At 34.9% G+C, this 26,755-nt stretch overlaps 1 protein-coding gene across 3 annotated transcripts in view; it reads right to left on the reverse strand.

The window, feature by feature from the left end:
• Positions 1–26,755, reverse strand: part of LOC101685818 (limbic system associated membrane protein) — a 663,791-nt gene that overhangs the window by 290,744 nt on the left and 346,292 nt on the right. For all 3 annotated transcript variants that reach the window (XM_004761392.3, XM_004761393.3, XM_004761394.3), the window contains exon 2: positions 14,812–15,044. In XM_004761392.3, the coding sequence (XP_004761449.1) occupies positions 14,812–15,044 (233 nt within the window). The remainder of the gene's footprint in view (positions 1–14,811; positions 15,045–26,755) is intronic.

Below are 26,755 nucleotides of genomic sequence, written 5' to 3' on the forward strand. Positions count from 1 at the left end.
CTCATTTTTTTCTTTGTGCTCATTGCACTTGCTTTTATATTAAGAAAGCTTTCTTAACTCTGTGAAGGTACATATTTATTGATGGTTGGACCAGCTTTTTCCTTGATTTTCTACTTTTAAGTCTTTAAAAAAATATGGTACTAATTTTCATGAGTGTTTTTTCAGTAAAAATACAATTCTATTTTTTCTTTAGTTATTTGAAACCATCTGTTGAATAATCATACCTTCTCCATGATTTTAAATAAATCTAGATCATGTGTGTTCTAATTACATGTGGTAGTGTTTTACACATTTCATTTATATCCATAGATGTGGTCACTCTTAAACCAAAAATATGGTGTTTTGATAATTTTATCTTAACAACATATGTTAGCATCTAGCAGTACAAGAATTTTCCTGCTCCAATAAAACAATTTAAAAAATTATTTCTTTCTGCCCACCTATTTGTAATTATTTTGATAAATTTAGTACAAATTCAATAAAAAAAATCCCTCAAAGCAGGGTCGCCTGAGTGGCTCAGTTTTTGGCTCAGGTCCTAGGTCCTTGGATTGAGTCCCCTGGACAGGCTCCCTGCTCAGTGGGGCTGAGCTCTCTCACTTCTCCTGCTTGTGATCTTTCTCTCTCTCTCTCTCACTCTCACTCTTTCTCAAATAAATAAATAAAATATTTTTTTTAAAAATCCCTCAAAGTAATTTTTAGATACAAAAAAGTTCTATATTTACTTTGGGAAGAGCTGCTGCCTTACATTATTTGTGTGTCCATTCAAAAATAAAGTATTTCCCTTCCATTAAAAAACAAAGAAAACCAGACATACAAAATATCATTTTATCTTCCTAGGTAGAGCTATTGATTTCTGCATTTAAGTTCTCTACACTGTTTAATGAATTTATTCTTTTTATTTTGTTTTGTTGTTGTTGTTTTAATTAATATATAATGTATTATTTGCCTATAATTAGGCAAATAATATAATGTATTATTTGCCTATAATTAGGCAAATAATATAATGTATTATTTGCCTAATTATTTGCCTATAATTATAGGCAAATAATTAGGTCTGTGGATTGGGTCTGTGAATCATTAGGCTTACACTTTTCACAGCACTCACCATAGCACATACCCTCCTCATTGTCCATAACCCAGCAATCCTCAGTTCTTTTCATGAGATTAAGAGTCTCTTATGGTTTGTCTCCCTCCTGATTCCATCTTGTTTTATTTTTTTCTTCCCTAACCCCCACAACCCCTGGCCCTGCCTCTCAACTTCCTCATTATAAGGGAGATCATATGATAATTGTCTTTTTCTGACTGACTTATTTTGCTCAGCATAACACCTTCTAGTTCCATCCACATCAATGCAAAAGGCAAGATTTTTTATTCTTTTGATGGCTGTATAGTATTCCTGTGTGTGTGTGTGTGTGTGTGTGTGTGTGTGTATGTACATATATAGCACCTCTTCTTTATCTATTCATCTGTTGATGGACATCTAAGTTCTTCTATAGTTTAGCTATTATGGACATTGCTGCTATAAACATTCAGGTGCACATGCCTCTTTGGATCACTACATTTATATCTTTAGGGTGAATACCCAGTGGTGCCATTGCTGGGTCATAGGGTAGATCTATTTTCAACTTTTTGAGGAACCTCCATACTATTTTCCAGAGTGGCTGTACCAGCTTGCATTCCCACCAACAGTGTAGGAAGGTTCCCCTTTCTCCATATCCTCACCAACATCTGTCATTTCCTGACTTAGTAATTTTAACCATTCTTACTGGTGTGAGATGGTATCTCATTGTGGTTTTGATTTGTATTTCCCAAGATCAAAAGCTTTTGCACAACAAAGGAAACAGTCAACAAAACCAAAAGAAAACTGACAGAATGGGAGAAGATATTCGTAAATGGCATATCAGATAAAGGACTAGTATCCAAAATCTATAAAGAACTTATCAAACTCAACACCCAAAGAACAAAGAACTCAATCAAGAAATGGGCAGGATACATGAACAGGCATTTCTGCAAAGAAGACATCCAGATGGCTAACAGACACATGAAAAAGTGCTCAACATAACTTGGCATCAGGGAACTATTTAATTTATTCTTAAATGTTTTTATATTATTGAAACTTCATGAATGGTCATTTTATAGAATATTTTATGTGTTTCTAATAACCAATGTAAAAACTATTAATTTTATATAGTTCTTTAGAAAATAGGACAACTTATCAAATGGCTATTGGTGCTAATGGTTTTTTGTCATTAATTTATTAGGATTTTTTTAAAGTTAGTAATTATTTTACCTAAAAATATTGTTTCTCTCCTCCTTTCCTATAATTAAATATTTTAAAATTTGTTTGCTTCTCCCATTGCATTGACTACAATCTCCAGTATAATGTTAAGTAATGATTGTTGATGGGGTGCCTCCTGGGTGCCACAGTTGGTTGAGCATCAGTCCCTTGATTTCAGCTCATATCATCATCTCAGTTTCCTGAGACTGAGCCCTGCACTGGGGGATGGGGGGGCGCTCAGCAGGGAGTCTGTATCTCCCTTTCCTTCTGCCTTCCCCTCGCTCCTGTGTGTATCTCTCTCTTTAAAACAAATAAATGAATCTTTAAAAAAAGTAATGATTTTGGTATCCCTGCCGTATTCCTGAACCAATTACTGTTAAGGCTATCTATCTTTATCATGTTAAAAAAGATATCTACTACAGACTAAGTTTACTAAATTATGAGTATTAATATTTTTTTATAATAGATTGTGCTTGAAAAAAATCCTACTTGATTATGCTACATTTAGTATATAATGCAATTTTGGATTTTATTCACTAGTATTTAACCCTGATACCTACCTTAAGTGTTATGGAGCCTGTTTTACTTTTATTTTGAAATAATTTCAATTTTATAGAAAATTGCACAAATGATACAAAGAACCTCCATATATTCTTCACACAGAGACTCTATTCAAGTTTTGTTATTTGTTCCAGTAATGTCTTTCTAGCAAAATGTTCTAAAGTAAGTTCACATATTACACCCAGATATACCACATCTCTAGCCTCCTTCAATCTGGGGAAGTTCCACTGTCTCTCCTAACTTACATAACCTTGACACTTATGAGATTACAGGTCAGTTCTTCCATAGAAATGTCCTTCATTTGGGTGTGCCCAACATTTTCTTCTGATTAGAATCAGATTTTGATAGACATATCACAGAAGTGATGCTATATTCTGCTTATTGCATTTTATCATCTGGCACATGATGCCAATTTGTCCTATTACTAATAATATTAATGGTGAATGTTGTCAACTAGATTTTTATACTTTTTTCTTTTTTATTCTTTTTTCCCCTTAATAAATATTACTTAATAGTTTGTGGGGAGCTACTTTGAGATTATGTAAAAAACTCAGTCCTTATTTCATTTTTCTCTGCTATTTTTAGAATCCACTGATGTTTCTTGACTGAACTGATTATTTCTACAATGATGGCAAATGATAATATTGAATTCCATCATTCCTTCTACATTTATTAGTTGATATTCCATTATAAGAAAGACTTTATATTCTCTTTATTGCACAACTACTATCTAGTTTATATCAGCATTGTAATATGTTGCTATTATTTATTTTAATAACCAAATTGTCTCAGAATTGGCAAGTGGAAATCCATTTTAAGCTGGCTTCTGTATACTTTGATATGCCAAGTTTTTATTTGAAATCTTCCTTGCTTAATGACACAGAAGATGTTCCAAGCTCATATTGTTCCTTCCTTGTCCCAGTCCTGGAATCACCTATTTCTCTAAGTAACCTTTGTTCCTATTGCTGGAGAGGGATACTCTATTTAAAAAAAAAAAAATTTATTTGTGTATAATTGATATACAACGTTTCATTAATTTCAGGGGTACAACATAGTGAATCAAGATATCTATACTTTATCATACGCTCATCACAGGGGTAGCTACCACCTGCCACCATATAACACTTTTGCAATATTATTGAGTATTCCCTAATTCCCTAATATTGAGTATTCCCCAATACTCCTTGCCTGGTATTCTTGACTTAGTGATTCCATGACTGGAAACCTATCTCCCACTCCAGCTTACCTATTTTGCAAAACTCCATCCCTCTGGCAACCATGAGTTTGTTCTCTGTATTTATAGGTTTGATTCTGTTTTTTGTTTGTTTATTCATTTGTTTTGTTGTTTAGCTTCCACATATGAGTGAAATCATAAGGTATTTGTCTTTCTCAGTCTGGCTTATTTCACTTAGTATAATACCCTCTAGGTCCATCCATGTTATCAAAATGGCAAGATCTCATCCTTTTTTATGTCCGTTTATATATAGATCTATATATAGATATAGATCTATAGATAACCTATATAGATAACCTATATATCTATATATCTATAGATATATAGATCTATAGATCTATATATATATAGATCTATGTATATCTATAGATATCTATATATATCTATATATATAGATCTAGATATATAGATCTATGTATATCTATATATATAGATCTAGATCTATATATAAATGGACATAAAAAAGGATGAGATATATAGATATATATCTATATCTATATCTATCTTATCCCTTTGTTTACTGATGGATGCTTAGACTGCTTCCATATTTTAGCTATTGTAAATAGTGCTGTAATAAACATAAGTCTGCATGTATCTTTTCAAATTTGTGTTTTCATTTTCTTTGGGTAAATACCCAGAAGTAGAATTATTGGATCATATGATATTTATATTTTAAATATTTGGAGGATCCTCTATAATGTTTTCCACAATGGCTATACCAATTTACAGTGTACTGTACTAATAGTACATGAGGGGCCCCTTTTCTCCATATCTTCTCCATAACAAAAAGCAACACTTGTTACTTTTTGATAACAGCCATTCTGGCAGATGTAAAGTCGTATCTCATTGTGGTTTTGATTTGCATTTCCCTTATGATGGGTGATGTTGAACATCTTTTCATGTGTCTGTTGGTCATCTTTAGAAGAATATCTGTTCAGTTTCCCAGCCCATTTTAAATCAGATTATTTGTTTTGGGTGTTGTGTTTTATATATTGTTCATATATTTTGGATATCATTTGCAAATATCTTCTTTCATTCAGTAGGCTAATTTTTTGATCTGTTGATGGTTTCCTTTGATGTGCAAAAGCTTCTTTGTTTCAGTGTAGTCCCAATAGTTTATTTTTGCTTTTGTTTTCCTTGCCTTAGGGAACATATATAGAAAAATGTTGCTATGGTTGATGTCAAAGAAATTACTGCCTATGTTAACAGTGATATTCTAAAATCAACATCTGGATGCCAGCTAAGCTCACTGCTACTGAGGTGTAAGTGCTCTAAGGCCCTCTCAGTGGGCAAGAGTAGAAAATATACAAATAAGTAGACATCATTTTCTCTATCTTCTGTTAAAACTCATGAATAAACACTAATAACTCCAATTTTGATCTAACACCATCTGGTTCATTTTAGCTCTCCCCTTTCCATATTTATACTTCTCTTCCCCAATAATGAAAAATTGGTTATCATTAACCTCAATATATTTACTAACTTTCTCAATTTTCTTGACTGTAGCTAAGGTCCTAATCCTCTGTGACTAGCTCCTCATTTAGATGTTGTCCTTTTGTGAGCCCTGGGCCCTGTAGTGTTTGTATTCCATTTGGGTAGGCCCTGGCACAGGTTGGGTTGCCTTCCCACTACACTTGACCTTGCCCATTAGCTTTTTGACTGAGAATAAGGAAAGGGGCTTTATTATGTTTTCTATACTTTGTCACTGAAGTACATCTAAAACTTGACAAATTTTAAATATAACCCAAATCATCTTATTGTCCAAAAATAAATGTTACCTATTTAGAGCAAATTAAAAACAATAAAAGTACCTGTATATCAAAAATATAAATAAATATATATGCCATCTTTCTTAAGTATTAAATATATGACTTCAAAAATTGCCTTTAATATTGTTAAAAGTACACAGGTTTTTTGGGGGGGTATTTGTTTTTGGTAATTTGTAGAAAACATAAATGTTACTGATGATCACAATTTAAAGTAGCTTACAGTATTATTTAAAAATATTACGGGGGTAAAAAAATTACAAATGTAGCTATAGGTAAAATATCTATATAAAAACTAGCCCATCTTTCAGTTGTCACATATGATATATAAATATAAGGAAAACAATAAATGTAAGGAAAACTGGATAAAGCTAAACAATTTAGTATATGCATTTCCAAAATGGAATAAATGCCTACTCTCAAATTCTTCCTGATCACCATCAAAATTCGGACTATAATATGTTAAAGTTTGTGTAATGGTATAAAGATTCAAGATTTCAATATAGCTGATTTTAATTGTTCTCTGTCTTCAGGTAGCTTTCCTTCTTTTCATTGAGTCAATTTTTACACAGAGCCAACCCTGGGTTTTAAAATAACTTTGTCTCTGGTCCCTTATTTTCTGTCATCTTCAAGAAGGACAAATGCAAGCTAGAATAGAAAATACGTGGATGTAGAAACTTGATTTCTTTTGATAGCTAAAAGGTGGACTGCAAATACATATAGAAAGCTTGGAGATAGTAATTAATTTGCGGGAGATGAGCTTGATTTAGATAAAATTTGAAGTCCTTCTCACAGGTGGAATATCAACTTAAAACTGCAAACGTAACAGAAGCTCTGAAAACTGAGTAGAAGTTTTCCATTTGTAAGAGACATTTACATTTGTAAAGGAAATCTCCCTTTGTGAGAGTGTCTCCCTTGCTGTACCAAGAAGAGGAAGTTGACTAAGTCTCTGGAAACTCCTATGCATGGAGAAGGGAATGATTTTAGCTCTGCACAGCAATCTTAACTACTGTTACTGTGCTTTTCCTGGTAAGTCCCCACAACTGAACACCTTTTGACTTTAGCTGAAGATGGCATTTAAAATGATGGCTTGAGTCATTTTGGGGAATTCCTTAGTATTCCTGGGTCTGTCACATGTATACAGAACGTATAAATGTTATTAAAGTTTTGTTTTTCTCCTGCTAATTTGTCTCATGTCAATATGATTCTTAGATGACTCTCAAGAAGAACTTTGAAGGATACATAAAAATTTTTCCTCCCCCTAAAAATAATCTCAAATATTTTAGTCCCCAAAACTCACTTATTCCCATTATATTAGCTGTGTGATTGCTGATGTGGATAGTGATGTCCTTAAAGACAGAATCTGGTTTTAATAGGCAATCAAGAGGCTACTGTTTGAAAAATTAAGCTGAAGAATAGAATAGAATAATTAAAATAGAATAATAGAATAGAAAAATTAGTAGATTTCAGCATATAAATTCCAAATGAGAATTCCAGTTAATCATTATGATTCTCAATAATCAATAAAATTAACCATAGATCAAATCTAAGTAAAGAAGATTTAAAATTCCTTATTTTATTAGATTGTGCTAAAAATATGAAGAGCTCCAGGCTAAGTTCAATTAGAATGCACTGGCCAAGTATTTTATATGAAATTTTGTAGACAATGTTAAGTTACTGAAAAAACAATCAGTGTAACACGATGCTGTTTAAAGAAGGTCAAGAATAAAGATGGAAGGGAAAGGCGAATAAGGGAAGTAGAGTAGGGCCCTTCCTTATCTGCAGGAGATATGTTTTAAGACCCCCCCCAGTAGATGTCTGAAACCATGGATAGCCTTACAGGTGCTGTGGTTTTTCCTATACAGTCATACATACCTTTGATAAAGTTTAACATATAAATTAAGAACAATAAGAGATTCAAAATAATAACTAATAATAAAAAGAACAATATATTGTATACTGTAATATATTAAAATAAAAGCTATGTAAATGTGGTCTTTCTCAAAGTATCCTATTGTATTGTATTCACACTTTTTCTTGTGATAATATGACAAAATGCCTGTGTGATGAGAGGAAGTGAGGTGAATGATATAGGCATTATAATGTTAGGCTACTATTGACCTTCTGACTATTTGTCAGAAAGAGGATCATTTGTTTTCAAACCACAGTTGATTGTGGGTAACTAAAACTGTGGAAAAAAAATGGAATAAAAGGGGAATACAGTAATGAAAGAAATAAAGAAAAGACAGATTAAGAGAGATAAAAGAGAAATCTGCTTGGAGTTCTGGGTACTAACTACATTCATATCAAAATAAGGAATGTTTGATAGGATTTAAAATACTTCTAAGAATCCTAGAAACAATAAGTTTTAGACTAGTATTCATGAAAAAAATTACATTTGTGTTTCTTAAGAGTTGAGTTTTCAATTATTAAATTAAAAGGGAATCTATAGAATTACAATTTTAAGTCAATATGAATATTCTAAAATTAATGAGGTACAGAAAATTTGGTTTTTTAGGTATGTGGATTTGAAAGAAAAGGCCAAATATGATCTTACAAGGAGTGCCACTTTCATTTTTTTCCATAATGTTATTGGCTTAATTAAGGTAATCATGCAATAAATTTCCTTACATGTAATAGTCTCAGAATCCAGGCATATGATCTGTATCACAGTGGTGAGAAAAATATCTGGTATTCTCTTTACTATTATAGTGAAATTTAGACATTTATTAATTTAGAAATATATTTAAAAAACCAAAAAATGTTTTCTAAAAAATCTCCAATGTTATTATATGCAGATTAGGGCATTTCTACAATTAAATGCTAACCAAATTAGAATAGCATAGAAAGAGAGCAAAAGACTCAACATGGAAATGATCATTTTAGTATGGTACTTGAGCACAAGTACAATGTAATAAAAATTTGAAAATATGATAAACATTGCAAGGGATGGTGAATAAGATATTTATTTATTTATAAAGACTTTATCTATTTATTTATTTATTTGAGAGAGAGAGTGTGAGCAGGGGTGGGAGGCTGAGGGGGTAGGAGAGAATCTACAGCAGAGTTCACACTCAGTGCTGAGCCTGATGCAGGGATAGATCTCATGACCCTGAGATCATGACTTGAGCCAAAACCAAGAATCCATTCCTTAACTGACTGACCCACCCAGGTGCTCCTGCATAAGATATTTAAAAATAAGGTTCACTTTCTAAAAATCCTGTCATGTTAGGGTGTCCTTTGTATTCTTATACACATGAAGATTCTGAATATTATAGTTAAAAAAAAAATCGCATTTTTGAGGCCACTCTTCCCAGCACTCAAGAACATCTGTTTTCAATAAGGACATAGGTTTACTTTATTTTATTTTTATTTTTCTATTATAAGGTTCTAGCATCTGCTCCACAGAGCTTTATATCCAATTTGATGCTATGTCATACAGGAAAATAAACAAGCAGGTAGCTGCAAATTCTTCTCATTAATTGTTTAGATCCCTAAAACAGTAGTTCTAGGTTTTTCACATATATCTTAATTGCCTGCAGAGCACAGTGTATTTACAAATTTTGACTATATTCCCAGGGATTTTGGTTTAATTGTTCTGGGAGTGGTTCTCAGGAGTCTACATTTTGACAAGTATAATAAACCAAATTGTTGACTTTGTTGCAGGTTATGCTAGGATCACATAAAGAGAAATACAGTTGTAATGCAAGTGCTTCCATTTGTGGCATGGTCAGAAAAATATATATATATATATCATAGGAGGATAACCTCTGGAGAAGAAATGAGCATTATTAATAGGAAGGATGTTAAAGTACTTTGTTTATTAAAGTTAAAGATGATGTTCTCTTAATCTTTTGTCTCAGAATCTATAAAGAAGGTGGTGTGGGAAACAAAATACCTGGCTTGAGAAATGAGTCCCACCATTCATTAAGTATCTCAAATGCATGTTTCTTCTGAATAACTTTGACTTCCACAGATGTATCATTTAATACTACTAATCACAAGTCAACCCAGAGATCATTGTTGATTTGTATATTTGCTGATGCAAAACTTTCACTTGTGTATCTCATGAGGAAGGTGTGTAGAGATGTCATTTCGCTAAAGATTGAGTTTAGTGAACCATGCAGCATATCTATTTTAACACAGGGTATTTTATGTGTAATGACACTTATGAACTGATAAAAACCTAGACAGAAAATGTTGGAGATGTTAAACAGTCACTAATGTGATGGGAATACATATAAAAGAAAAGGAGGTTTCCAGGGAAATGAAACATGAAAAACATGAGGGGATACAAATATTTAAAATTTATACAGATGAGATTTTTTATAAACATATATTTTTATCCCCAGGGGTACAGGTCTGTGAATCACCAGGTTTACACACTTCACAGCACTCACCAAATCACATACCCTCCCCAATGTCCATAATCCCACCCCCTTCTCCCAAACCCCCTCCCCCCGGCAACCCTCAGTTTGTTTTGTGAGATTAAGAGTCACTTATGGTTTGTCTCCCTCCCAATCCCATCTTGTTTCATTTATTCTTCTTCTACCCACTTAAGCCTATATATACAGATGAGATTTTTGAAGCCTGGAGCAGTTTTGTGTCTCAACCTTTTTTTTTTTTTTTTTTTTTTTTTTTAGCTTTGCTATCTGCAAATGGACAGTTTGGGAAGAGATTTTTCTTTCCACAGAACTAGGCTAGGTAAGCAATCTCAGAAGGCCCAAGATGTTACCATGAAATTTAAGGTATTTGTCAATCTACCTATTCCCTGTCTCATGTTCAATGAGATTAGTTTTAGGAGTATTTGTAGGTATAAAACTATCTCAAATTAATGAAATTATGCAGGAATATTTCTTCTGATATTCTTAAGGTATACAAATTTTTAGAGCAGTGGTTCTCAAAGTGTCATCCTCGCATTGGTAGCATCATTATCACTTCTGAATGTGTTAAAAATGCATAGTCTCAGCCCCTATCTCCAGAATTACTTCATCAGAAATTCTGGGAAGCTCCCACCAATCTAAACGGATTGCATGGAGCACTGGGTGTGGTGAAAAAATAATGCATACTGTTATGCTGAAAATAAATAAATTTAATTTAAAAATTTAAAAACTTAACAAACTCTCTAAGTGTTACTGTGAAGCATACTGAATTTTCTCCTTAATATTCTTAATAAAGGTAACTAAGAACTTGAAAGTGATACTGGTCTAAGAAGCCCGTCAGAATCCTAAGGAAGTAAAGTGAAAGACTGAATGCTGAGGAAAGGACAACTGAAGAAAATGGACAGGAAAGATCTAAAATAAAAGCTGAAGAAGCCCACCACAAGGGTAACGAGCATAAGTGGAAGCAGTTGTTAGCCTCTGGACAATAGATATAGGGCCAAAGTCAGCCTTGTGACAGATATGGGAGCAGCAGCAGCATCGTGGTTGCCGTCATCATCATATCACCATCACCATCATCGCCACCATCATCATCACCATTATTATCATCTTGGTGGGTGAGAACTCATGAGATCCAGACACTGGACTAGGGGCTTACATAGAATTCTAACTTAACCCTTACAATAAATTTGGGGGTATTTAAAATTTAAATTTTGTCTGTTTTATATATGACAAAACTGAGCCTTAGAGAAATTAAGCAGTTTACCACCAAATTTATTTAAGTAGCAAGAAAGAAAACTGAAATTTGAAGCAGGCAGTGTGACTTCAAAGCCCACGCTCTCAACTGCTCTTCTTTCTTGATATCTCATAGTGTCTTGGAGCTAAAGGTGTCCTCACCATTAGGCAAGAAAAAAAAATCCAGTATTTATTTAATGACTAGTTAAATTGGATGAAGAGAAACCATGGAGGGTGAGGAAGGCAGAATTTGAAAAACTCAAGAGACTCATATTTTGAAGGATGGTGCTGTGGGGCTGGAAGGAAGACTGGCAGCCATTCCTAGAAACAGCATCGCTGATATGGTGAAAACACAGGGTTGAACCACAAGTACGAAAGAGTATGAAGAAAACAAGATGATGGGATAGAATTATTGATACAATCATAAGGTTTAATGTCCTAAAGAGAAGTGGATCAGCCATCTGGAGCCCAATATAAAATGCCAACATCCATATAATGGTAAAAAAAAAAAAAACCCTTCATGACTTGGACTCAATGAGAAGATCTTTTCATCATCTCTCTTTCAAGTATAGGCTTTATGGCTCATTTTTTCTTCCACAGCAACATAATTAAAAAGTATATTTAATAGTATATTGAATCATACAGATATGGGTTTGAAACCCTGTCCTAAGCCAACAGGCAGCCTTAGGCAGGCTCCTTATTATATCTGAACTTGAAGATTTAAGTCATTAATACACACTTAATAATAATATTATTAGAATCAAATGGGAAAGTGAACTATAGGGGTTCAGAAAGAGTTGCCCCAAGATTTGTACCTTTGGCATGCAGATTATTTAGACCTAAAAATAATCAGTGTTCAAGGACTCAGGAAGAAAAATTGACCTTCCCCTTAACTGCTTAAAAGAATTTAGACAGAAGACCTGCTCCAGCAAAAGAGCTATCACCATAAATAACTATATTATATAATATGAACCTGGGGTGGTAGATAAGGAGAATCCTTGCAGGCACTCTTTGATCAAAGTCCTCCCTATGTCCCTTTGTTTCTGGATAGCTCAGCAATATTTGCTTACCAAACATTTACTCTTCTTCATTTTCCCGTGAGTTGATTTCTTTTTCCTTTGAAGTCCAAGACCCGTGGCCCCTTCTCTTTAGTTCAGGATAATATATATACCTCATTTTGACTGTCTTTGGAATCTCATGTCTATGTGGATACCCATACATATGAAATTAAATTTGATTTTTTCCTACTAATCTATTTCATGTCAATTTAATTCTTAGACCAGGTAGAAGAACCTTGAAGGCTTCCTAACAGAATAAACAGTACCTGGCACTTAGTAGGGTCTTTTCCATCACTTAATATTGATTTGTTAAATTTAATTTAATATGAAGTTATTAAATTTGACTTCATGTTAGTTAAATTTAATTTCATTTGTGCCAACACGGTATGAAGATACATGCAAATATGATCCAACTTACTTCTAGCTCTAAGCCCCTCAGGATTAGTACATTTAGTTCATAACTAAAATGAACATAGATAAATAAGAAAAAAAGGGGGGAAGGGCTTGGGACATTTGGTGCTAAGAGCTGACTTAAATACAGATATGATATTTTCTAAAGTCATCACAATAAATTTCCCTTCCAGTTGAAAATGCTTCAGATTTGATTCTCGGTCTCCTTGGCTCCAAACTACTCACTCCTTAAACTCTCCATGTGACCTTGAGCATGTAACCTAAATTTAAAGAACTTCTGCTTCCTCATCTAGAAACCAAGAAATACACTTAAATTGTTCAATTTTATTTAGTATAGTACAATACACATTTTCTAGTTGTGGTCTCTAGTGGCTTTCCAGTGTCACTAAAGGCTGTAAAGGAATTAAAATTGTGTACGAATCTCATAATAAAATATGGAGCTGGTTATTGGATGAAATCTTTTCTGAGGGTCTTTAAGAAAACTAGTTGCCTCCCCTTCATCTGCCATTGCATGGGGTAGAACTTCTTTTGTTTTGAGGAAAGTGTGTTTGTGTGTGTATGTGTGTATGTAAGAGAGAGAGAGGGAAAATATATGTCATACTAGTGTTTTTGAGGGAGCTGGCAAATTAACCCATTTACATATTTACACATCTCTGGTTATGTTTACACATTTAAATGGACTGCCTGAGATCTAAGCCTTGAAGTATCATGTTATAAGCTCTAGCACTCTGTACTCAACTACAAGGAAAACATTCTATGCCTGGACTGTTATAGGAACTTTGCAAGTCAGTAGACATTCCTTTAACAAGCAATAAAATGAAGCTATCAGCCATTCCAAATGGACCAAGGTAGAGGTCACATGATTAAACCACCTCTGGACCAGACAGTCTCCGATGTATTTCACTCCAGTTTCCATCTATTAATCAGAGGAGTTGGGAGAGCAATAATTTAAATGCTGCAATAATCAATTCCATAACACATTAATAGAAGCTACAGTCAAACTTTTCCACACCACTTGACTGCATTGGAATCCTGACAGGAGCCCTAGGGCCATGCCTGATTTGCATTAAATTTACATAAAATTGTAAATCAAGAATACATGAACACAGCCCTAATATTTGTTAGTGCTTAGATCTTTCCTGATAGATGGATTGAAGCTGCTGGTGGTTTGACTTCGCTTGCAATAAAATTGTGCAGCTGATCAGCTTTGTTCTCATTCTGCAATCATGGGGAAAGGGACCCATGAGAGCTATAGTTTGGGGGCATGTGTATGCCACTTAGGGTTTTCATCCTATAAACCATGACTCAGATGTGCCCTTGGAAACCCCAATCTAGAAGCAGATTGTCTCCAGTGACTTTGTAGAGCCTGGTCATTGGATTTACTTACAAATAACTTAGCATTAAATGGAGATACAATTGATAGAGAAGTTGGCCAGCTGAGAGGATATCAAGGCCCCTGGAAATTTTTGTTTTTCCAAATAGCATTTACTATCATGAAAACAGATAATTAGCAACATTCTTTATGCTGAAGATAAAAATCAAGCCTTCAGCAAAGCATCTAGTACCTAACGGCTGATAAAGAGCACCTCACATGGTTCTAAGTATTCTGTGTGCTCTTCTTATAGATATGGCCTTTGTTACATGCTTTTATATTAAGGGCTAGGAGAGAATATGCTTATCAAGGGTCCTGGTTCACAGAGGCACTCTTTATATTCTCCTAAATCCTCTTATTTTAACTCTTTCCTGAGAGAAAATAGACACTAAAATGTAATAAAGCCATTGAAAGCTTTTTATTTTTCAGAAAGCATTTTGCAAATATTTTGTACATCATGTTTAATGTCTGTTTCTCACCTCTCCCTTACCAACCACCTATCCCACTTTTTCTTACCTTGCACGATCAAGTAAACTTGGGAGGTCTTGGGCTCATGCTGTGTCTGAACCGAGCAAGTATAGGAACCCTCATCATAGACATCCACCTTCTGGATTCGGAGGCTGTATTCCAGAGAATGGCGTTTCTCCAGCTCAACCCGAGGGTCCAGAGACCACTTGTCATGCCCAGCAAAAATGATGCCAGAACGGTTCAACCACGCCACCTTCGAGTTCTTGTCTTCTACAACGCACCTGCCAGAGCAGAATAACAACATTAGAACCTCAACCTTACCTGCACCTGCATTCATTCTCCTTATGACTGGCCTCAACAAGACCAAGAACAATAATTACATGCAGGATGAATCATTGCCAAGCCACTTTTTAGAGTCCTAAGTGTTGTCCTAAGACTAATTACCATCCAATGGATGGATGTCACTATTATTAGATTCAATTTGGCAATAAACAATCAATATGAAAAATGCAAGCAAATAAAATTAAATAGGTATTGACTTCCCACTGGATTATCTTCTTCTTGACTAGGAAAAGGTCACCACATAGAACTCCATCTGTTTAAGTACCTGAGAATTTGAAAGTGATAATGTGACACATTTACTGAGTTTTGAATTGTATTAATTCTCTAATAAGTATTTCCTAAATTCCTGTGTGATGGTAGATATATTTATGTCCTACTACTGTAGGAATTAGACAAGATTTCAGAATTTGCTTCAGATTCTTGTAAGTCTGGAATGCCCTCTCCCAGGAGTGAGAAGTGTGTGAATAGATCTGAAGGTAAGCAGATAGTTGTGTCAAGGAAATCAAAGCTAGCGTCATCTTGCCTAAGTCTGGTTCCAGTTGCTGTAGGCAGCAAGTTGTCTGCTGGTGCATCAGAGTGAATTCAATATTTTATGAGAGATGAAGAAACCAATTTCATAGTTCCTATTCCAAAAAAGATGAAGGAAAAATGTTTATCTGAATGACTACTTATTTTAAAAACCTATAAGGATCTCTTTCTGAAACTTGCAAGAAAGAGGCAAAGAATACAGATTGATGGGGAAAGGGTAGAGGCTTCATGGTGAATGCAGTTTTCTCCTTCAATTCCAGTGAGAATCTGGAAATGGAAAAATCAAGTAAAAAGCAAACAAATAAACGAACTTCTCTCTGTATCCTTTTGGCAAGATTCATGTCTGCCCCACAGGGAGATTGTCCCAGACCCTGTTCACAACTGTAGAGCCATCTGCTCAGCACTCTGGGGCATGAGGGATGGTGAGAGAAGCCAGGAGCATGACAGCAGAACAATTAAAATACCATGTTCTGTATTCTCAAACTAAGTCAAATCCAGGTTTTCTCTCAGGTCAAAAAAGTCAGTCATAGAGATTCTGTACCCATGCATAGACAGGAAATTGATGCATTATCTACAGGCTGTCTACAGTAGGTATACAGAGGCCAATTCAGCCTTAGGAGGAGAAAAGCTGCACCCTTTCAAAATACCTCACCTATGGTTCAAAAGACCCCCTACTCCCATTATTTTTAAGTGAACTGAATATTTTATTGAACATGGGAATTTTAATTACTTGAGTTCCATGATCCATAGGTCTTTTTTCTCCTCTACCTAATTATTATCCAGAACATAAGTAGATGAAGTCATCATTTAGTGTCTCTATTAGCCAATATGTATCTCTCTGCCATGGAGATATTATTATGATTAATTAAATGTTTGATAATTGAGAACTTCTCCATGAGGGAGTACAAAGCTAACTTCGTGGATGCTTGCTGTTTCTTTCCATACTTGACTTTTCCTGTTCTATTATTTTGTGGCATTGTTTCTCTGTCCTTCATGGTATATGTGGCTCTTCTCAACTGAGAATCATTTATGAGTTAATAGGCTGTTAGCCACTTTCTAGAACTTTTATGCAGTTGTTGATGTAGGTTTACTGTGTTTTTCTTTTCTACAGAGAATGGAAATTTACCTCTGTCAATGCATTTTAATTTTTCTATCATGTATCTCCTTGTACTTTTCTCATCTATGTAGCTCAACATAGCAGCAAACAGATACACTATGGCATAGAAATATATTCTGAATAATGTCTAGCCAAAAATATGTCCCTAATATGTTCATTTTGGGAAAAAAAATACTATATAGCCAATTTTATGTAACTATGGCTTACAAATCAATTGAAGGCAGATATTTTGCTCTATTCATTTAGGTACCTCCAAAAATTAATCTCATAGAATACAGGTACTTGGGGAATGCCTGCTATTAAACTGACAGTGTCACCCTCACAGAGAAGAGGACATATGTTTACCTATTTTCCACGTCCCCATCCCAAACCTACAACATCAACAAATGAACAAATTTCCTAACTATCACAAGGTAGAGTTACTAACTTAGGTGTTTAGGGTCTTTTGGACATTTTAGCAATTTTTGTCCATGGAAAAGTTAAACTTATCACACAGATCATTATCCCAAATTATTCTCTGAGAGTGTTCAGATTTATCTTACCTAAAGATGTAACTGACTATTTCAGCAAAATTACCAGACCCACAAAAATGTGTCTACCAAAACAATACATTATGTGGAAATTTTGCTATGACAATCTACATAACAGCTTATTCTTACATTGTGTTTCATCTTATATTTATTTTTAAAATTTATCTCTTACTTACAAATAAGTGAAAGATATATTAGGATATATACACATACATATACACTCACACTTTTTACTAACTTAGTATAGTTAGCCAAGAAGCTAAGCAGACCACAATGTGGTATTTTCCTTTTTAAAATTTTTACTTTAAGTAACCTCTACACCCCATGTGGAGCTTGAACTCACAACCCTGAGATCAAGAGTCACATGCTCTACTGACTGAGCCAGCCACGTGCCCCAACAGTGTAGTATTTTTAAAAGGAAAACCACTCCTCCAGATATTTAAGGGTTCTTTTTTATGTAGTCAGTAGTCCCAAAGGAAATATATTGATTCTATAAACCAGAAAATAATCTTTCCGCAGCATGACTAAAACTTTCATACTGAAAAATGGCAAAAATAATGCATTTTCAGAACTAATTTAATTTTTTAAAATTTTGATATCTTGATTTAAGGTGGCAACTATTTCAAACCATAAGTAGTGTATATAAGTAAAAGATGGTAAGAGTCAAAGTAATTTCAATTTGTAGAGCTCATGATTGTTCAGAAAATAACCAGTCACATAGGGTAGTCACGGAACACCCAGTTATTAAAAAATGCAGAAATACTGATTTAATGCAGACCCAGGTTCCTAGCATGCACTGACTGACCAGCAAGCATCATGAGCTTCCATCTAGGAGATAAGTTGGCTTAACTGTGCAGTAGGCATTCCTGTAGAGTAAATGAGAATTCTCATGCATACCATCATAATATAATAAGGAATTACTCCCTACTCAGAATGTTGCTTCAATACCAGACAATCTAGTTCAGAATTGGATACCTAATGATTCTATCTTTAATATCAGCTGTGGCTAAAGCTGGAAAAGTATGAAGAGATGTATTTTATTAATAAAATATTTTTCTACTTAAATTCAATTTAGTTAACATATAGTATTATTAGATTCGGGGGCAGAATACAGTGATTCATCAGTTGCATATAACACCCTGTGGTCATTACTTCAAGTGCCTTCCTTAATGCCCATCACCCAGTTATCCCACTCCCCTACCACCTCCCCTCCAGCAACCCTCAGTTTGTTTCCTAGAGTTAAGGGTCTCTTATGGTTTGCCGCCCTCTCTGTTTTTATTTTATTTTCATTCCCTTCCCTTATGTTTATCTGTTTTGTTTCTTTAATTCCACATATGAGTGAAATGATATGCTATTTGTCTTTCCCTGACTTATTTCACTTAACATAATACCCTCTTAGTTCCAACCACATTATTGCAAATGGCAAGATTTCATTCTTTTTGATGGCCAAGTAGTATTCCATTGTGTGTGTGTGTGTGTGTGTGATATATATCTCCACTGTATATACATGTGTTATATACAAATGTGTGCTACATGTGATATATATATATATATATATATATATATATGACACATCTTCTTTATCCATTCATCTGTTGATGGACATCTGAGCTCTTTCCATACTTTAGCTATTGCACACATTGCTGTTATAAACATCAGGGTGCATGTGTCCCTTCAAATCACTATGTTTGTAGCCTTTGGATAAATACCTAGTAGTGCAATTTCTGGGTCATAGGGCAGTTGTATCTTTAACTTTTTGAGGAACTTCCACGCCATTTTTCACAGTGGCTGTACCAGTTTGTATTCTTACCAACAGTGTAAGAAGTTTAGCCCTTTTTCCATATCCTCACCAACATTTGTTGTTTTCTGAGTCATTAATTTTAGCCATTCTAACTGGTATGAGGTGGTGAGATGTATTTTAAAAATCCATAAGTGCTGTGTATTGTTTAGATTTAATAGAATGTTTTCTCCAGGAGCTCACGATGTTGCAAATTATTCCCAGATTTAGAAAGGACTGTTCCTTAAAGAGAGTGAGTGTTAGTGCCAAGAGGAGAGGGAGAGAATGTCCCTTTACTTCAGGTGGGATTTTTTTGGCAGGCAGCTAAGAACATGGGGTTTTAATACAGAGTACTACTTCTCTAGGAAGACTTCTATTATTAGTATTCCATCTTTTTTCATGGATATTTCTTTTCTTTTTTTTTTCTTTTTTTAAAAGATTTTATTTATTTATTTGACAGACAGAGGTCACAAGTAGGCAGAGAAGCAGGCAGAGAGAGAGAGGGGGAAGCAGGCTCCCTGCTGAGCAGAGAGCCCAATGCGGGGCTCGATTCCAGGACTCTGGGATCATGACCTGAGCCTAAGGCAGAGGCTTTAACCCACTGAGCCACCCAGGTGCCCCTCATGGATATTTCTTATGACCTCATCATATGCCACATAGAATTAGTTTTATCTATACTCACTTTTCTTCATAAGCTTATTAATGACAATGACCCTCCTGGAATTTACCTAAGGAGCCCTCACAGGGCCTAGCTACACATACCCACCATGTACATACCCACCATCTCATTACTCACTGAGATGTAGAATAAATAAACTGAATTTAATTTAATACATTGCTATTAGATCAAATTCAAATATTTGGTAATTATCTAAGAGGTGTAAAATAGAAGGGTAACTATTTTAACATTTTGAAATAATTAAAAGTATTAGATACAAAGGGAGATTTTAAAAGAGAATTACTGAATGTGGTAGTAACATGAAAGTAAAGGAGAGAAAAGTATATGCTCAGTGGGCTTTCATTATAAAGAAACATCATCCTTGGGAATTACATAATCTATGTCATATGTGAAAAAGTGAAAGAAACATAAAGCACTAGGAATATGTTTAGTGGGTTGCCCACTTTAACCATGACCTTGCAAATATCATACTTTAACCATGGACCTATGATTTTTTTTAAATCAACTTTTAAAAAAATTACAAGAAAGGCAAGCAAACAAATTTTTATCTTCCCTGTTCAGTATATCTGCAGCCATAAAACTGTCACAAAAAATCAATGCACTCATAAAAATCTCAAGCATTGGATCTCTGCAAACACTTTACACCAAGCATATTATGCACATTTATACAAAGAGATACATCGACAATTCTACTCATACTGTCCAAGTCTGCTTCTAAAAGGATGAGTATAATTGGAGGCAGAAAAGACATGCTAAATTCAATCTGTAGCAATAGATTGTTTCATAGCATGTTTACTGACTGTATCCATGATATAAGTGATACAGATCTACCAGATATTAAGCCTGTTCAATTGCCACAGACATATCTCTTCATATTTAAACAAACAACTTGCTGCTGAAAATGTTTTGACTTAGCATTAGAATTTATCCAAATTTTCCTTTCTTTCACAGGAATATAATCTGGCATTTATTCATTTATCACAAGTAAGTACATTTTACTTGATTTCTCACCAGTTATCTATCTTCATACTTTTCAACTATAAGGACCAAGGCTGTGGAACTGGATCAGTACAAGATTTGTTTATAAAATTAAGAATGGATATGAGATTAGTAGTTCTCAAGTGGGGCAATTTGTGTGTGCAGATGATATTTGGCAATATCTGGAGACATTTCTTTGGTTGTCCCAGTGTGAAGTGGGGAGGTTGTTGCTGGCATCTAGTGGGTAGAGACCAAGGATGTTGCTAAACATCCTACAACATAAAGGACAACTGCCACAGTAAAGACATCCCATGTGTCTATAGGGCTGAGCTAAAAAATGCTGAGTCAGACCTCAGTCTCTTGGTTTAAATATCTGGAAGCATAGGGCAAACGTCTACAGGGCAATGGTATTTTTTCCATAACCGTATGCTTCTTAATTTATAGACACTTAATGGCCACCAGCAAAGTTCCTGAATTGTAAGTCATGTTCATGACAGAATCACTACAATGAAGTCTAGTCATGCTCTGGTTATAAGTTAGTAGGAAATGAAACATTACCCCTTTGCTCTTTCATTTTAGTATCATAATATACATCAATACAGTCTTATACAGACAGTACCCAGCTTACAATGATTTGACTCATAATTTTTCAACCTTACAACAGTGTGAAAGCAATATACTTTTAGTAGAAAACATACTCTGAATTTTGAACATTAACCTTTTCCAAGGTACTGATATCTAGTTAAGACACTCTCTCGTGATATTGGCCAGTGGCAGTGACCCACCTCTCCCAGTCAGCTTGGCCATCACAAGAATGAACAACTGATACACTTAACAACCATTCTGTATTTACACAACCATTCTGTGTTTCACTTTCAGTATCCAATAAATTACATGAAGCATTCAGTTCTTTATTATAAAATAAGTTTTGTGTTAGATGGTTTTGCCCAAATGTAAGCTAATGTAAGTGTTCTCAGAACATTTAATGTAGGCTAGACTAAAACTGTGATGTTCGGTATTAGGCATTTTTGATTTACCATGTTTTCACTTACAATGGGTTTATTGGGATATAACCCCATCATGAGTAAGGAAGATCTGTATACTACTGATGGTGAACAAGAAAGCTATAACTTGGTTACTTCCTAATTTAATGTTGAAGAAATCATTTAAATTTAGTCTTTTGTTTTTTTCCTCTTTATATAAATGGGTCCATTAAATCTAGAACAGATAGGGAAAATCAACTCAATTAGAGGATTTGAGTTCTAAGGAAATTATTAGACTTTAATTTAAAAAAGTAAAAAAATTAAAAATTAAAATAAATGGAAAGCTATTTTTAAATTAACTTTTATTATTTTTGTGACTCTCCCTCTTTTGTAAGATGCGTAATGATTTAAGATATGAATGAAAAAGAAGTTTTCAGGAATATGTTTGCCCTTGATTTTAATGCTGTTTGCATTGTAACTTTAAACCTACAAACAAATCCCTAGTGAATCATCAAAACTATCATAGAGTGTAGAAGGAAAGATTCTCTGTCTGAGAGGTAAGTCTGTACATTCCCAGCATGAGTGCATGAAATCAGGAAAAGTAGACGGATGGAACAAAGTAGGCTCTCTTGAGTCAGAGGTCCTTAGTTTAATTTTATCATATTATTTTAAGTATAATAAATTCCAACAGCACTGTGCAAACACATTAAAAACAATACAAGCTAAATTAGTTAAAAACTAATTTAAATATTTTGGAAGTATTAATCATTTCGGGTCATCTCTGTTTCATTACCATGCTATAAGATTAAACTCAGAAATATAAGAATTGTGGGTCACTGGTGACCCTTAGGTGCTCCTGCTAGCCTTGTCTACAGCATGAAGCTTTAGCTCTCTAGCTGTCTTGCTCCCATTTCTATTGCCTTCCAAATTTGACTTAGGGATTTGAACCCTGCCTACTCTGTTGGCCTCATTCTATTGTTCTTATGCATGTATGCTTTCTTAATCTTGATTCTCTTGAACCTCTTGAACTGATCTTGGTTTGATGATAATTTATTTTTCTAGATTCCTACTGAATTTTAGTCCAATTAACACCAATACAATATCTACATGGTAACGATCTCCCCTCCCCCCAGCTGGTTGGCACACACTCATGTACAAGTGTCCCATGCACACATACATATAAACACACACAGAAGTAGTGACAGATGTTCCAGAGAGGGTGAGAATGGAGAAGTAGCAAACCACAGGAACCAGATTCATGTGATTCTATTACTGGGCATAACGATTTAGGAATCTGTACACTTCTGATAGAATGTTAGGGTAAAAGACATACTGTTTAGCTCCTGCATGATAACTGATTTTAGTTCAGGCCTTCAGAACACAGGTGAGTCACTTAGCTTCTCTGTATCTTGGTTTTTCATAAGTAAAATGAAGCTTATGATACTTTACCCAACTTCCTAGAATCACTCCATGAATAAAATGAGGTGATGAACACGGAAATATTTTATAAGATGTAAAACAATGTCTGTGCTCATATTCATAATCTCTCATGGCAGATAAGAATAAAATAGTTATATATAGGGGTGGCTATAAAGGAAAAACACTGATTTCCCTAGGCCATTCAAAAAGTTTATCTCTTCACAGAGTGTGATGACACCCACTAAATATGTATTATTTTCCAGACTCTCTGATCAATCATGTAGTTCTTTAAATATTCAATTTGAACTAGTTATTTGCATGTGTTATGCTGACAAAGCACACTTTCTGGGATTGGGCTACTATCACTACCTATAAGAGCAAGAGAATCCACAATGGCAACTGGTAGAGCCAAGGGGTTGTGTCATTTCTGAAGCAATGAAAAGCCCTCCCTAGATATGCCTTTTATCTCTTACTGTCAGGAGGGAGCGCTAGTCCAGCCACACATGCATCCTTATATAAGTATGATATGACACATGCATTGCTTTATTTCCAGGTTCACTGTCTTTAAGAAGAAGCATTAGCACAGGTGAAGGTAGCACAGGTGAAGAAAGCAAGTAGAGAGGAGCAGAAATTATCCTCCAAATTAGGAACCAAGTATGTCGCCGCAATCTCTCAATTCTAGGACAATCTGTGCTCCTCTGCTTTTCTCATCAATTGTGCCATCTCTACATTCACACAGAAGAAATGAATGGAAAACAGGAAGAGAGAAATTCTAAAAAGAGATCAGAATTGAGGCTGAGGCCAGGAGAGAACAGAGTTCTGTGGCAGTCACAGCTAACATCGATCCCAGGAATGTTTATAAGTGGCTGGAAATAGCTCTTCTAGGTTCTTTCCAAGAGTCTCGATCAGTTTAAAAAACAAATCATTATATTCTTAGCCACACCGTAACTCAAGATTCTTCTTCTTCTTCTTCTTCTTCTTCTTCTTTTTTTTTTTTTCTGAGAAGTGACGTGGAAAAGTCGTGGGTTCCATAGTTTAGTAGCTTTTGGCAAGTAACTTGGCAGAGAAAGACAACTGTGCTCAAGTTGAGGAGCAAGAGCCAGTTTCCTGCTCTGCATTCTAACACCATCACATACTTGCTCTGTGCTCTTGTGGTATTTGCTAAACTTCTCTGTGCCTAGGTTTCTTCATTTGTAAAATGAAGACTAATACATTCTACTTCAATGGGTAGTTGTAATGTTTAAATGGGTTAATTTTAAACATACAGAGCACTGCCTGGCCCAAAAAGGGTTCATTCTTACCAAAGAGCTTCAGTCTTTTTCTTCAGCAAAGCACAGATAATGACTTTCTTCTCATATGATTGTGATTATTAAGTGGGCTAAAATATTTAGAATACCCAGTAAGCCTTGCAAGAGCCTAATAAAATCTTGTTCCATCACTTTTCATAATTTGAATCTTGGGCATTTCATTCTACATAAATCTCATTGTCTGGCTAAATCCAGCAACCCCCAGTAAGTATTTAACCCAATTCCTTACTTATTAACAGCCATTTCCAGGAAATCTCCTTCTACAGAACTAGTTTTTTTTTTTTTTTTTTGCATCTGATACCTTTCTGGCCCCTCTAATCAGTAACTGGTCCCCTAAAGCCCACATGTGTTAAATTAAAAGCAAGGTGATACAGTATGGTTATGGTACAACAGTGTAAATTGAGGTTCTAATGCCATCTCCGAACATTTTTAAGGTTTTTTTTGTTGTTGTTGTTGGTTTTATTTACTTATTTATTTTGCATATCTGCACATAGGCAGCTTAGGTCTTAAATGTCTTACCACTTTCAATCAGATTCAGACAGAGCCCACACATAGCTCCCCCTCCAGGGCAACCTGATCAGGCAGCTGGTCAAAGTTGTATGTTGTGATCTGCTGAAATCTGCTTGGCAGAATTGGGGTTCCTCCTTGACTGGATGAATCATGGTCTCTGCTTTATGTACCCTCAGGTTGCAAGAACAAGGCTTATCTTTTCTCCTTCTCTGTGTGTGTGGCAATTATCCTTTCACCAAAACAGCAAGTATCTATAACTCTTTCCTCTCCTTTGGATTACAGATTCTCCTCTTTCCTCACCACTTGGTTGAGTGAGGATGAGAAGCAATTTTAAATCGTGCTTTTGTTTCAATTCTTGCTATGAGTCTCTGTTCTCTGTGAAAAATCTCTCTCATTTCGGGGTGGGGGCTGCTTTTAGTTGTACTTTAAAAAAAAATAAAACGAATCTTAGAATCCTGGCTTGGATTTCTCACCACGCAATTAAAAACAAATCTACAGCTATTTAAAGAAAATTCTGTTACCTTCTGAGTCATTACAAAGTAAATATCAAAAGTATGCTAAGTTCTAGAAAGAAAAAAAAAGTGCTCTATACTATGTGGAGTTTACTCTTTATCTCATTCCAGCAGTAGGAAGAAATAAAAGTGCTCACAATAAATTACAATGCACTTAGGATGAGCATTCTGTTGTATGAGACACGGCCATAAAGTCAGGAGACTATTTTCCATAAGTCTCACTTGAAAACCCAGCCCCTTACTTTATAGTCTTATCATATACAGCATTATGTAAATGTTATCATTGGAGCAGAACCATGTTATAATATAACTTCTCATTACATGCATTTAGATACAATTTGGATTAAATTATGCCCTGTAAGACATGGCAATTAATAAATACAGCATGTATGATATAACAGAGTTAACATACAGTAAGTATATAAGTAAATAAATAAGTAATGAGACTGTCTATCATCTATCAGAGCTACCATTACAAAAGGGCTCTGCTGTCTAGTTTGCCTTCCCTGGTAGAGGTAGCAGAAATAAAGACAAATAAATATAAAGAGCAAAATAAGTCTATTTTTTAAATGTACTTTGTGGATACAGATGTGAAATAGGGGACTCTGGGAGCTACAAATTAAAGGAGCGCATATTGTCAAACAAATCTCTCTTAGCTGAAGGAAATGTAGTGGTCCCCTCCCCCTGCTGACAAGAAGCCAATAGATCACTGATGAATGTTTATAAATCACAAGGATGGTTCTCACATGGAGAATTACAATCATAGAGATTTTTTTGACTTCCACGTTTGCTTTTCCATCACCTACATTCTATCCCACCTTGCTTCCTTTGTTTCCTATCTCCAGAAGTATTTTTCCCCTCAGCCCTTCCTTCTTTTTTTCTTTTTCTTTTTCTAATTTTTTTCCATTTTATTTTGTTTTATTTCTTCTCAGTGTTCCAAAGTTCATTGTTTATGCACCATACCCACTGCTCCATGTGATAGGTGCCCTCCATAATACCCATCACCAGGCTCACCCAACCCCCTACCTTCCCCTTCTAAAACCCTCCGTTTGTTTCTCAGAGTCCACAGTCTCTCATGTTATGTATCCCCTTCCGATTTCTCCCATATCACTTCTCCTCTCCTTCTCCCAATGTCCTCCATGTTATTCCTTATGCTCCACAAGTAAGTGAAACCATATGATACTTGACTCTCGCTGCTTGACTTATTTCACTCAGCATAATCTCCTCCAGTCCTGTCCATGTTGATACAAAAGTTGGGTATTCATTCTTTCTGATAGAGGCACAATACTCCATTGTATATATGGACCATA

This window comes from Mustela putorius, unplaced genomic scaffold, assembly GCF_011764305.1.
Source record: "Mustela putorius furo isolate JIRA1106 unplaced genomic scaffold, ASM1176430v1.1 tig00003834_pilon_pilon_pilon, whole genome shotgun sequence".
NCBI classification, from domain to species: domain Eukaryota; kingdom Metazoa; phylum Chordata; class Mammalia; order Carnivora; family Mustelidae; genus Mustela; species Mustela putorius.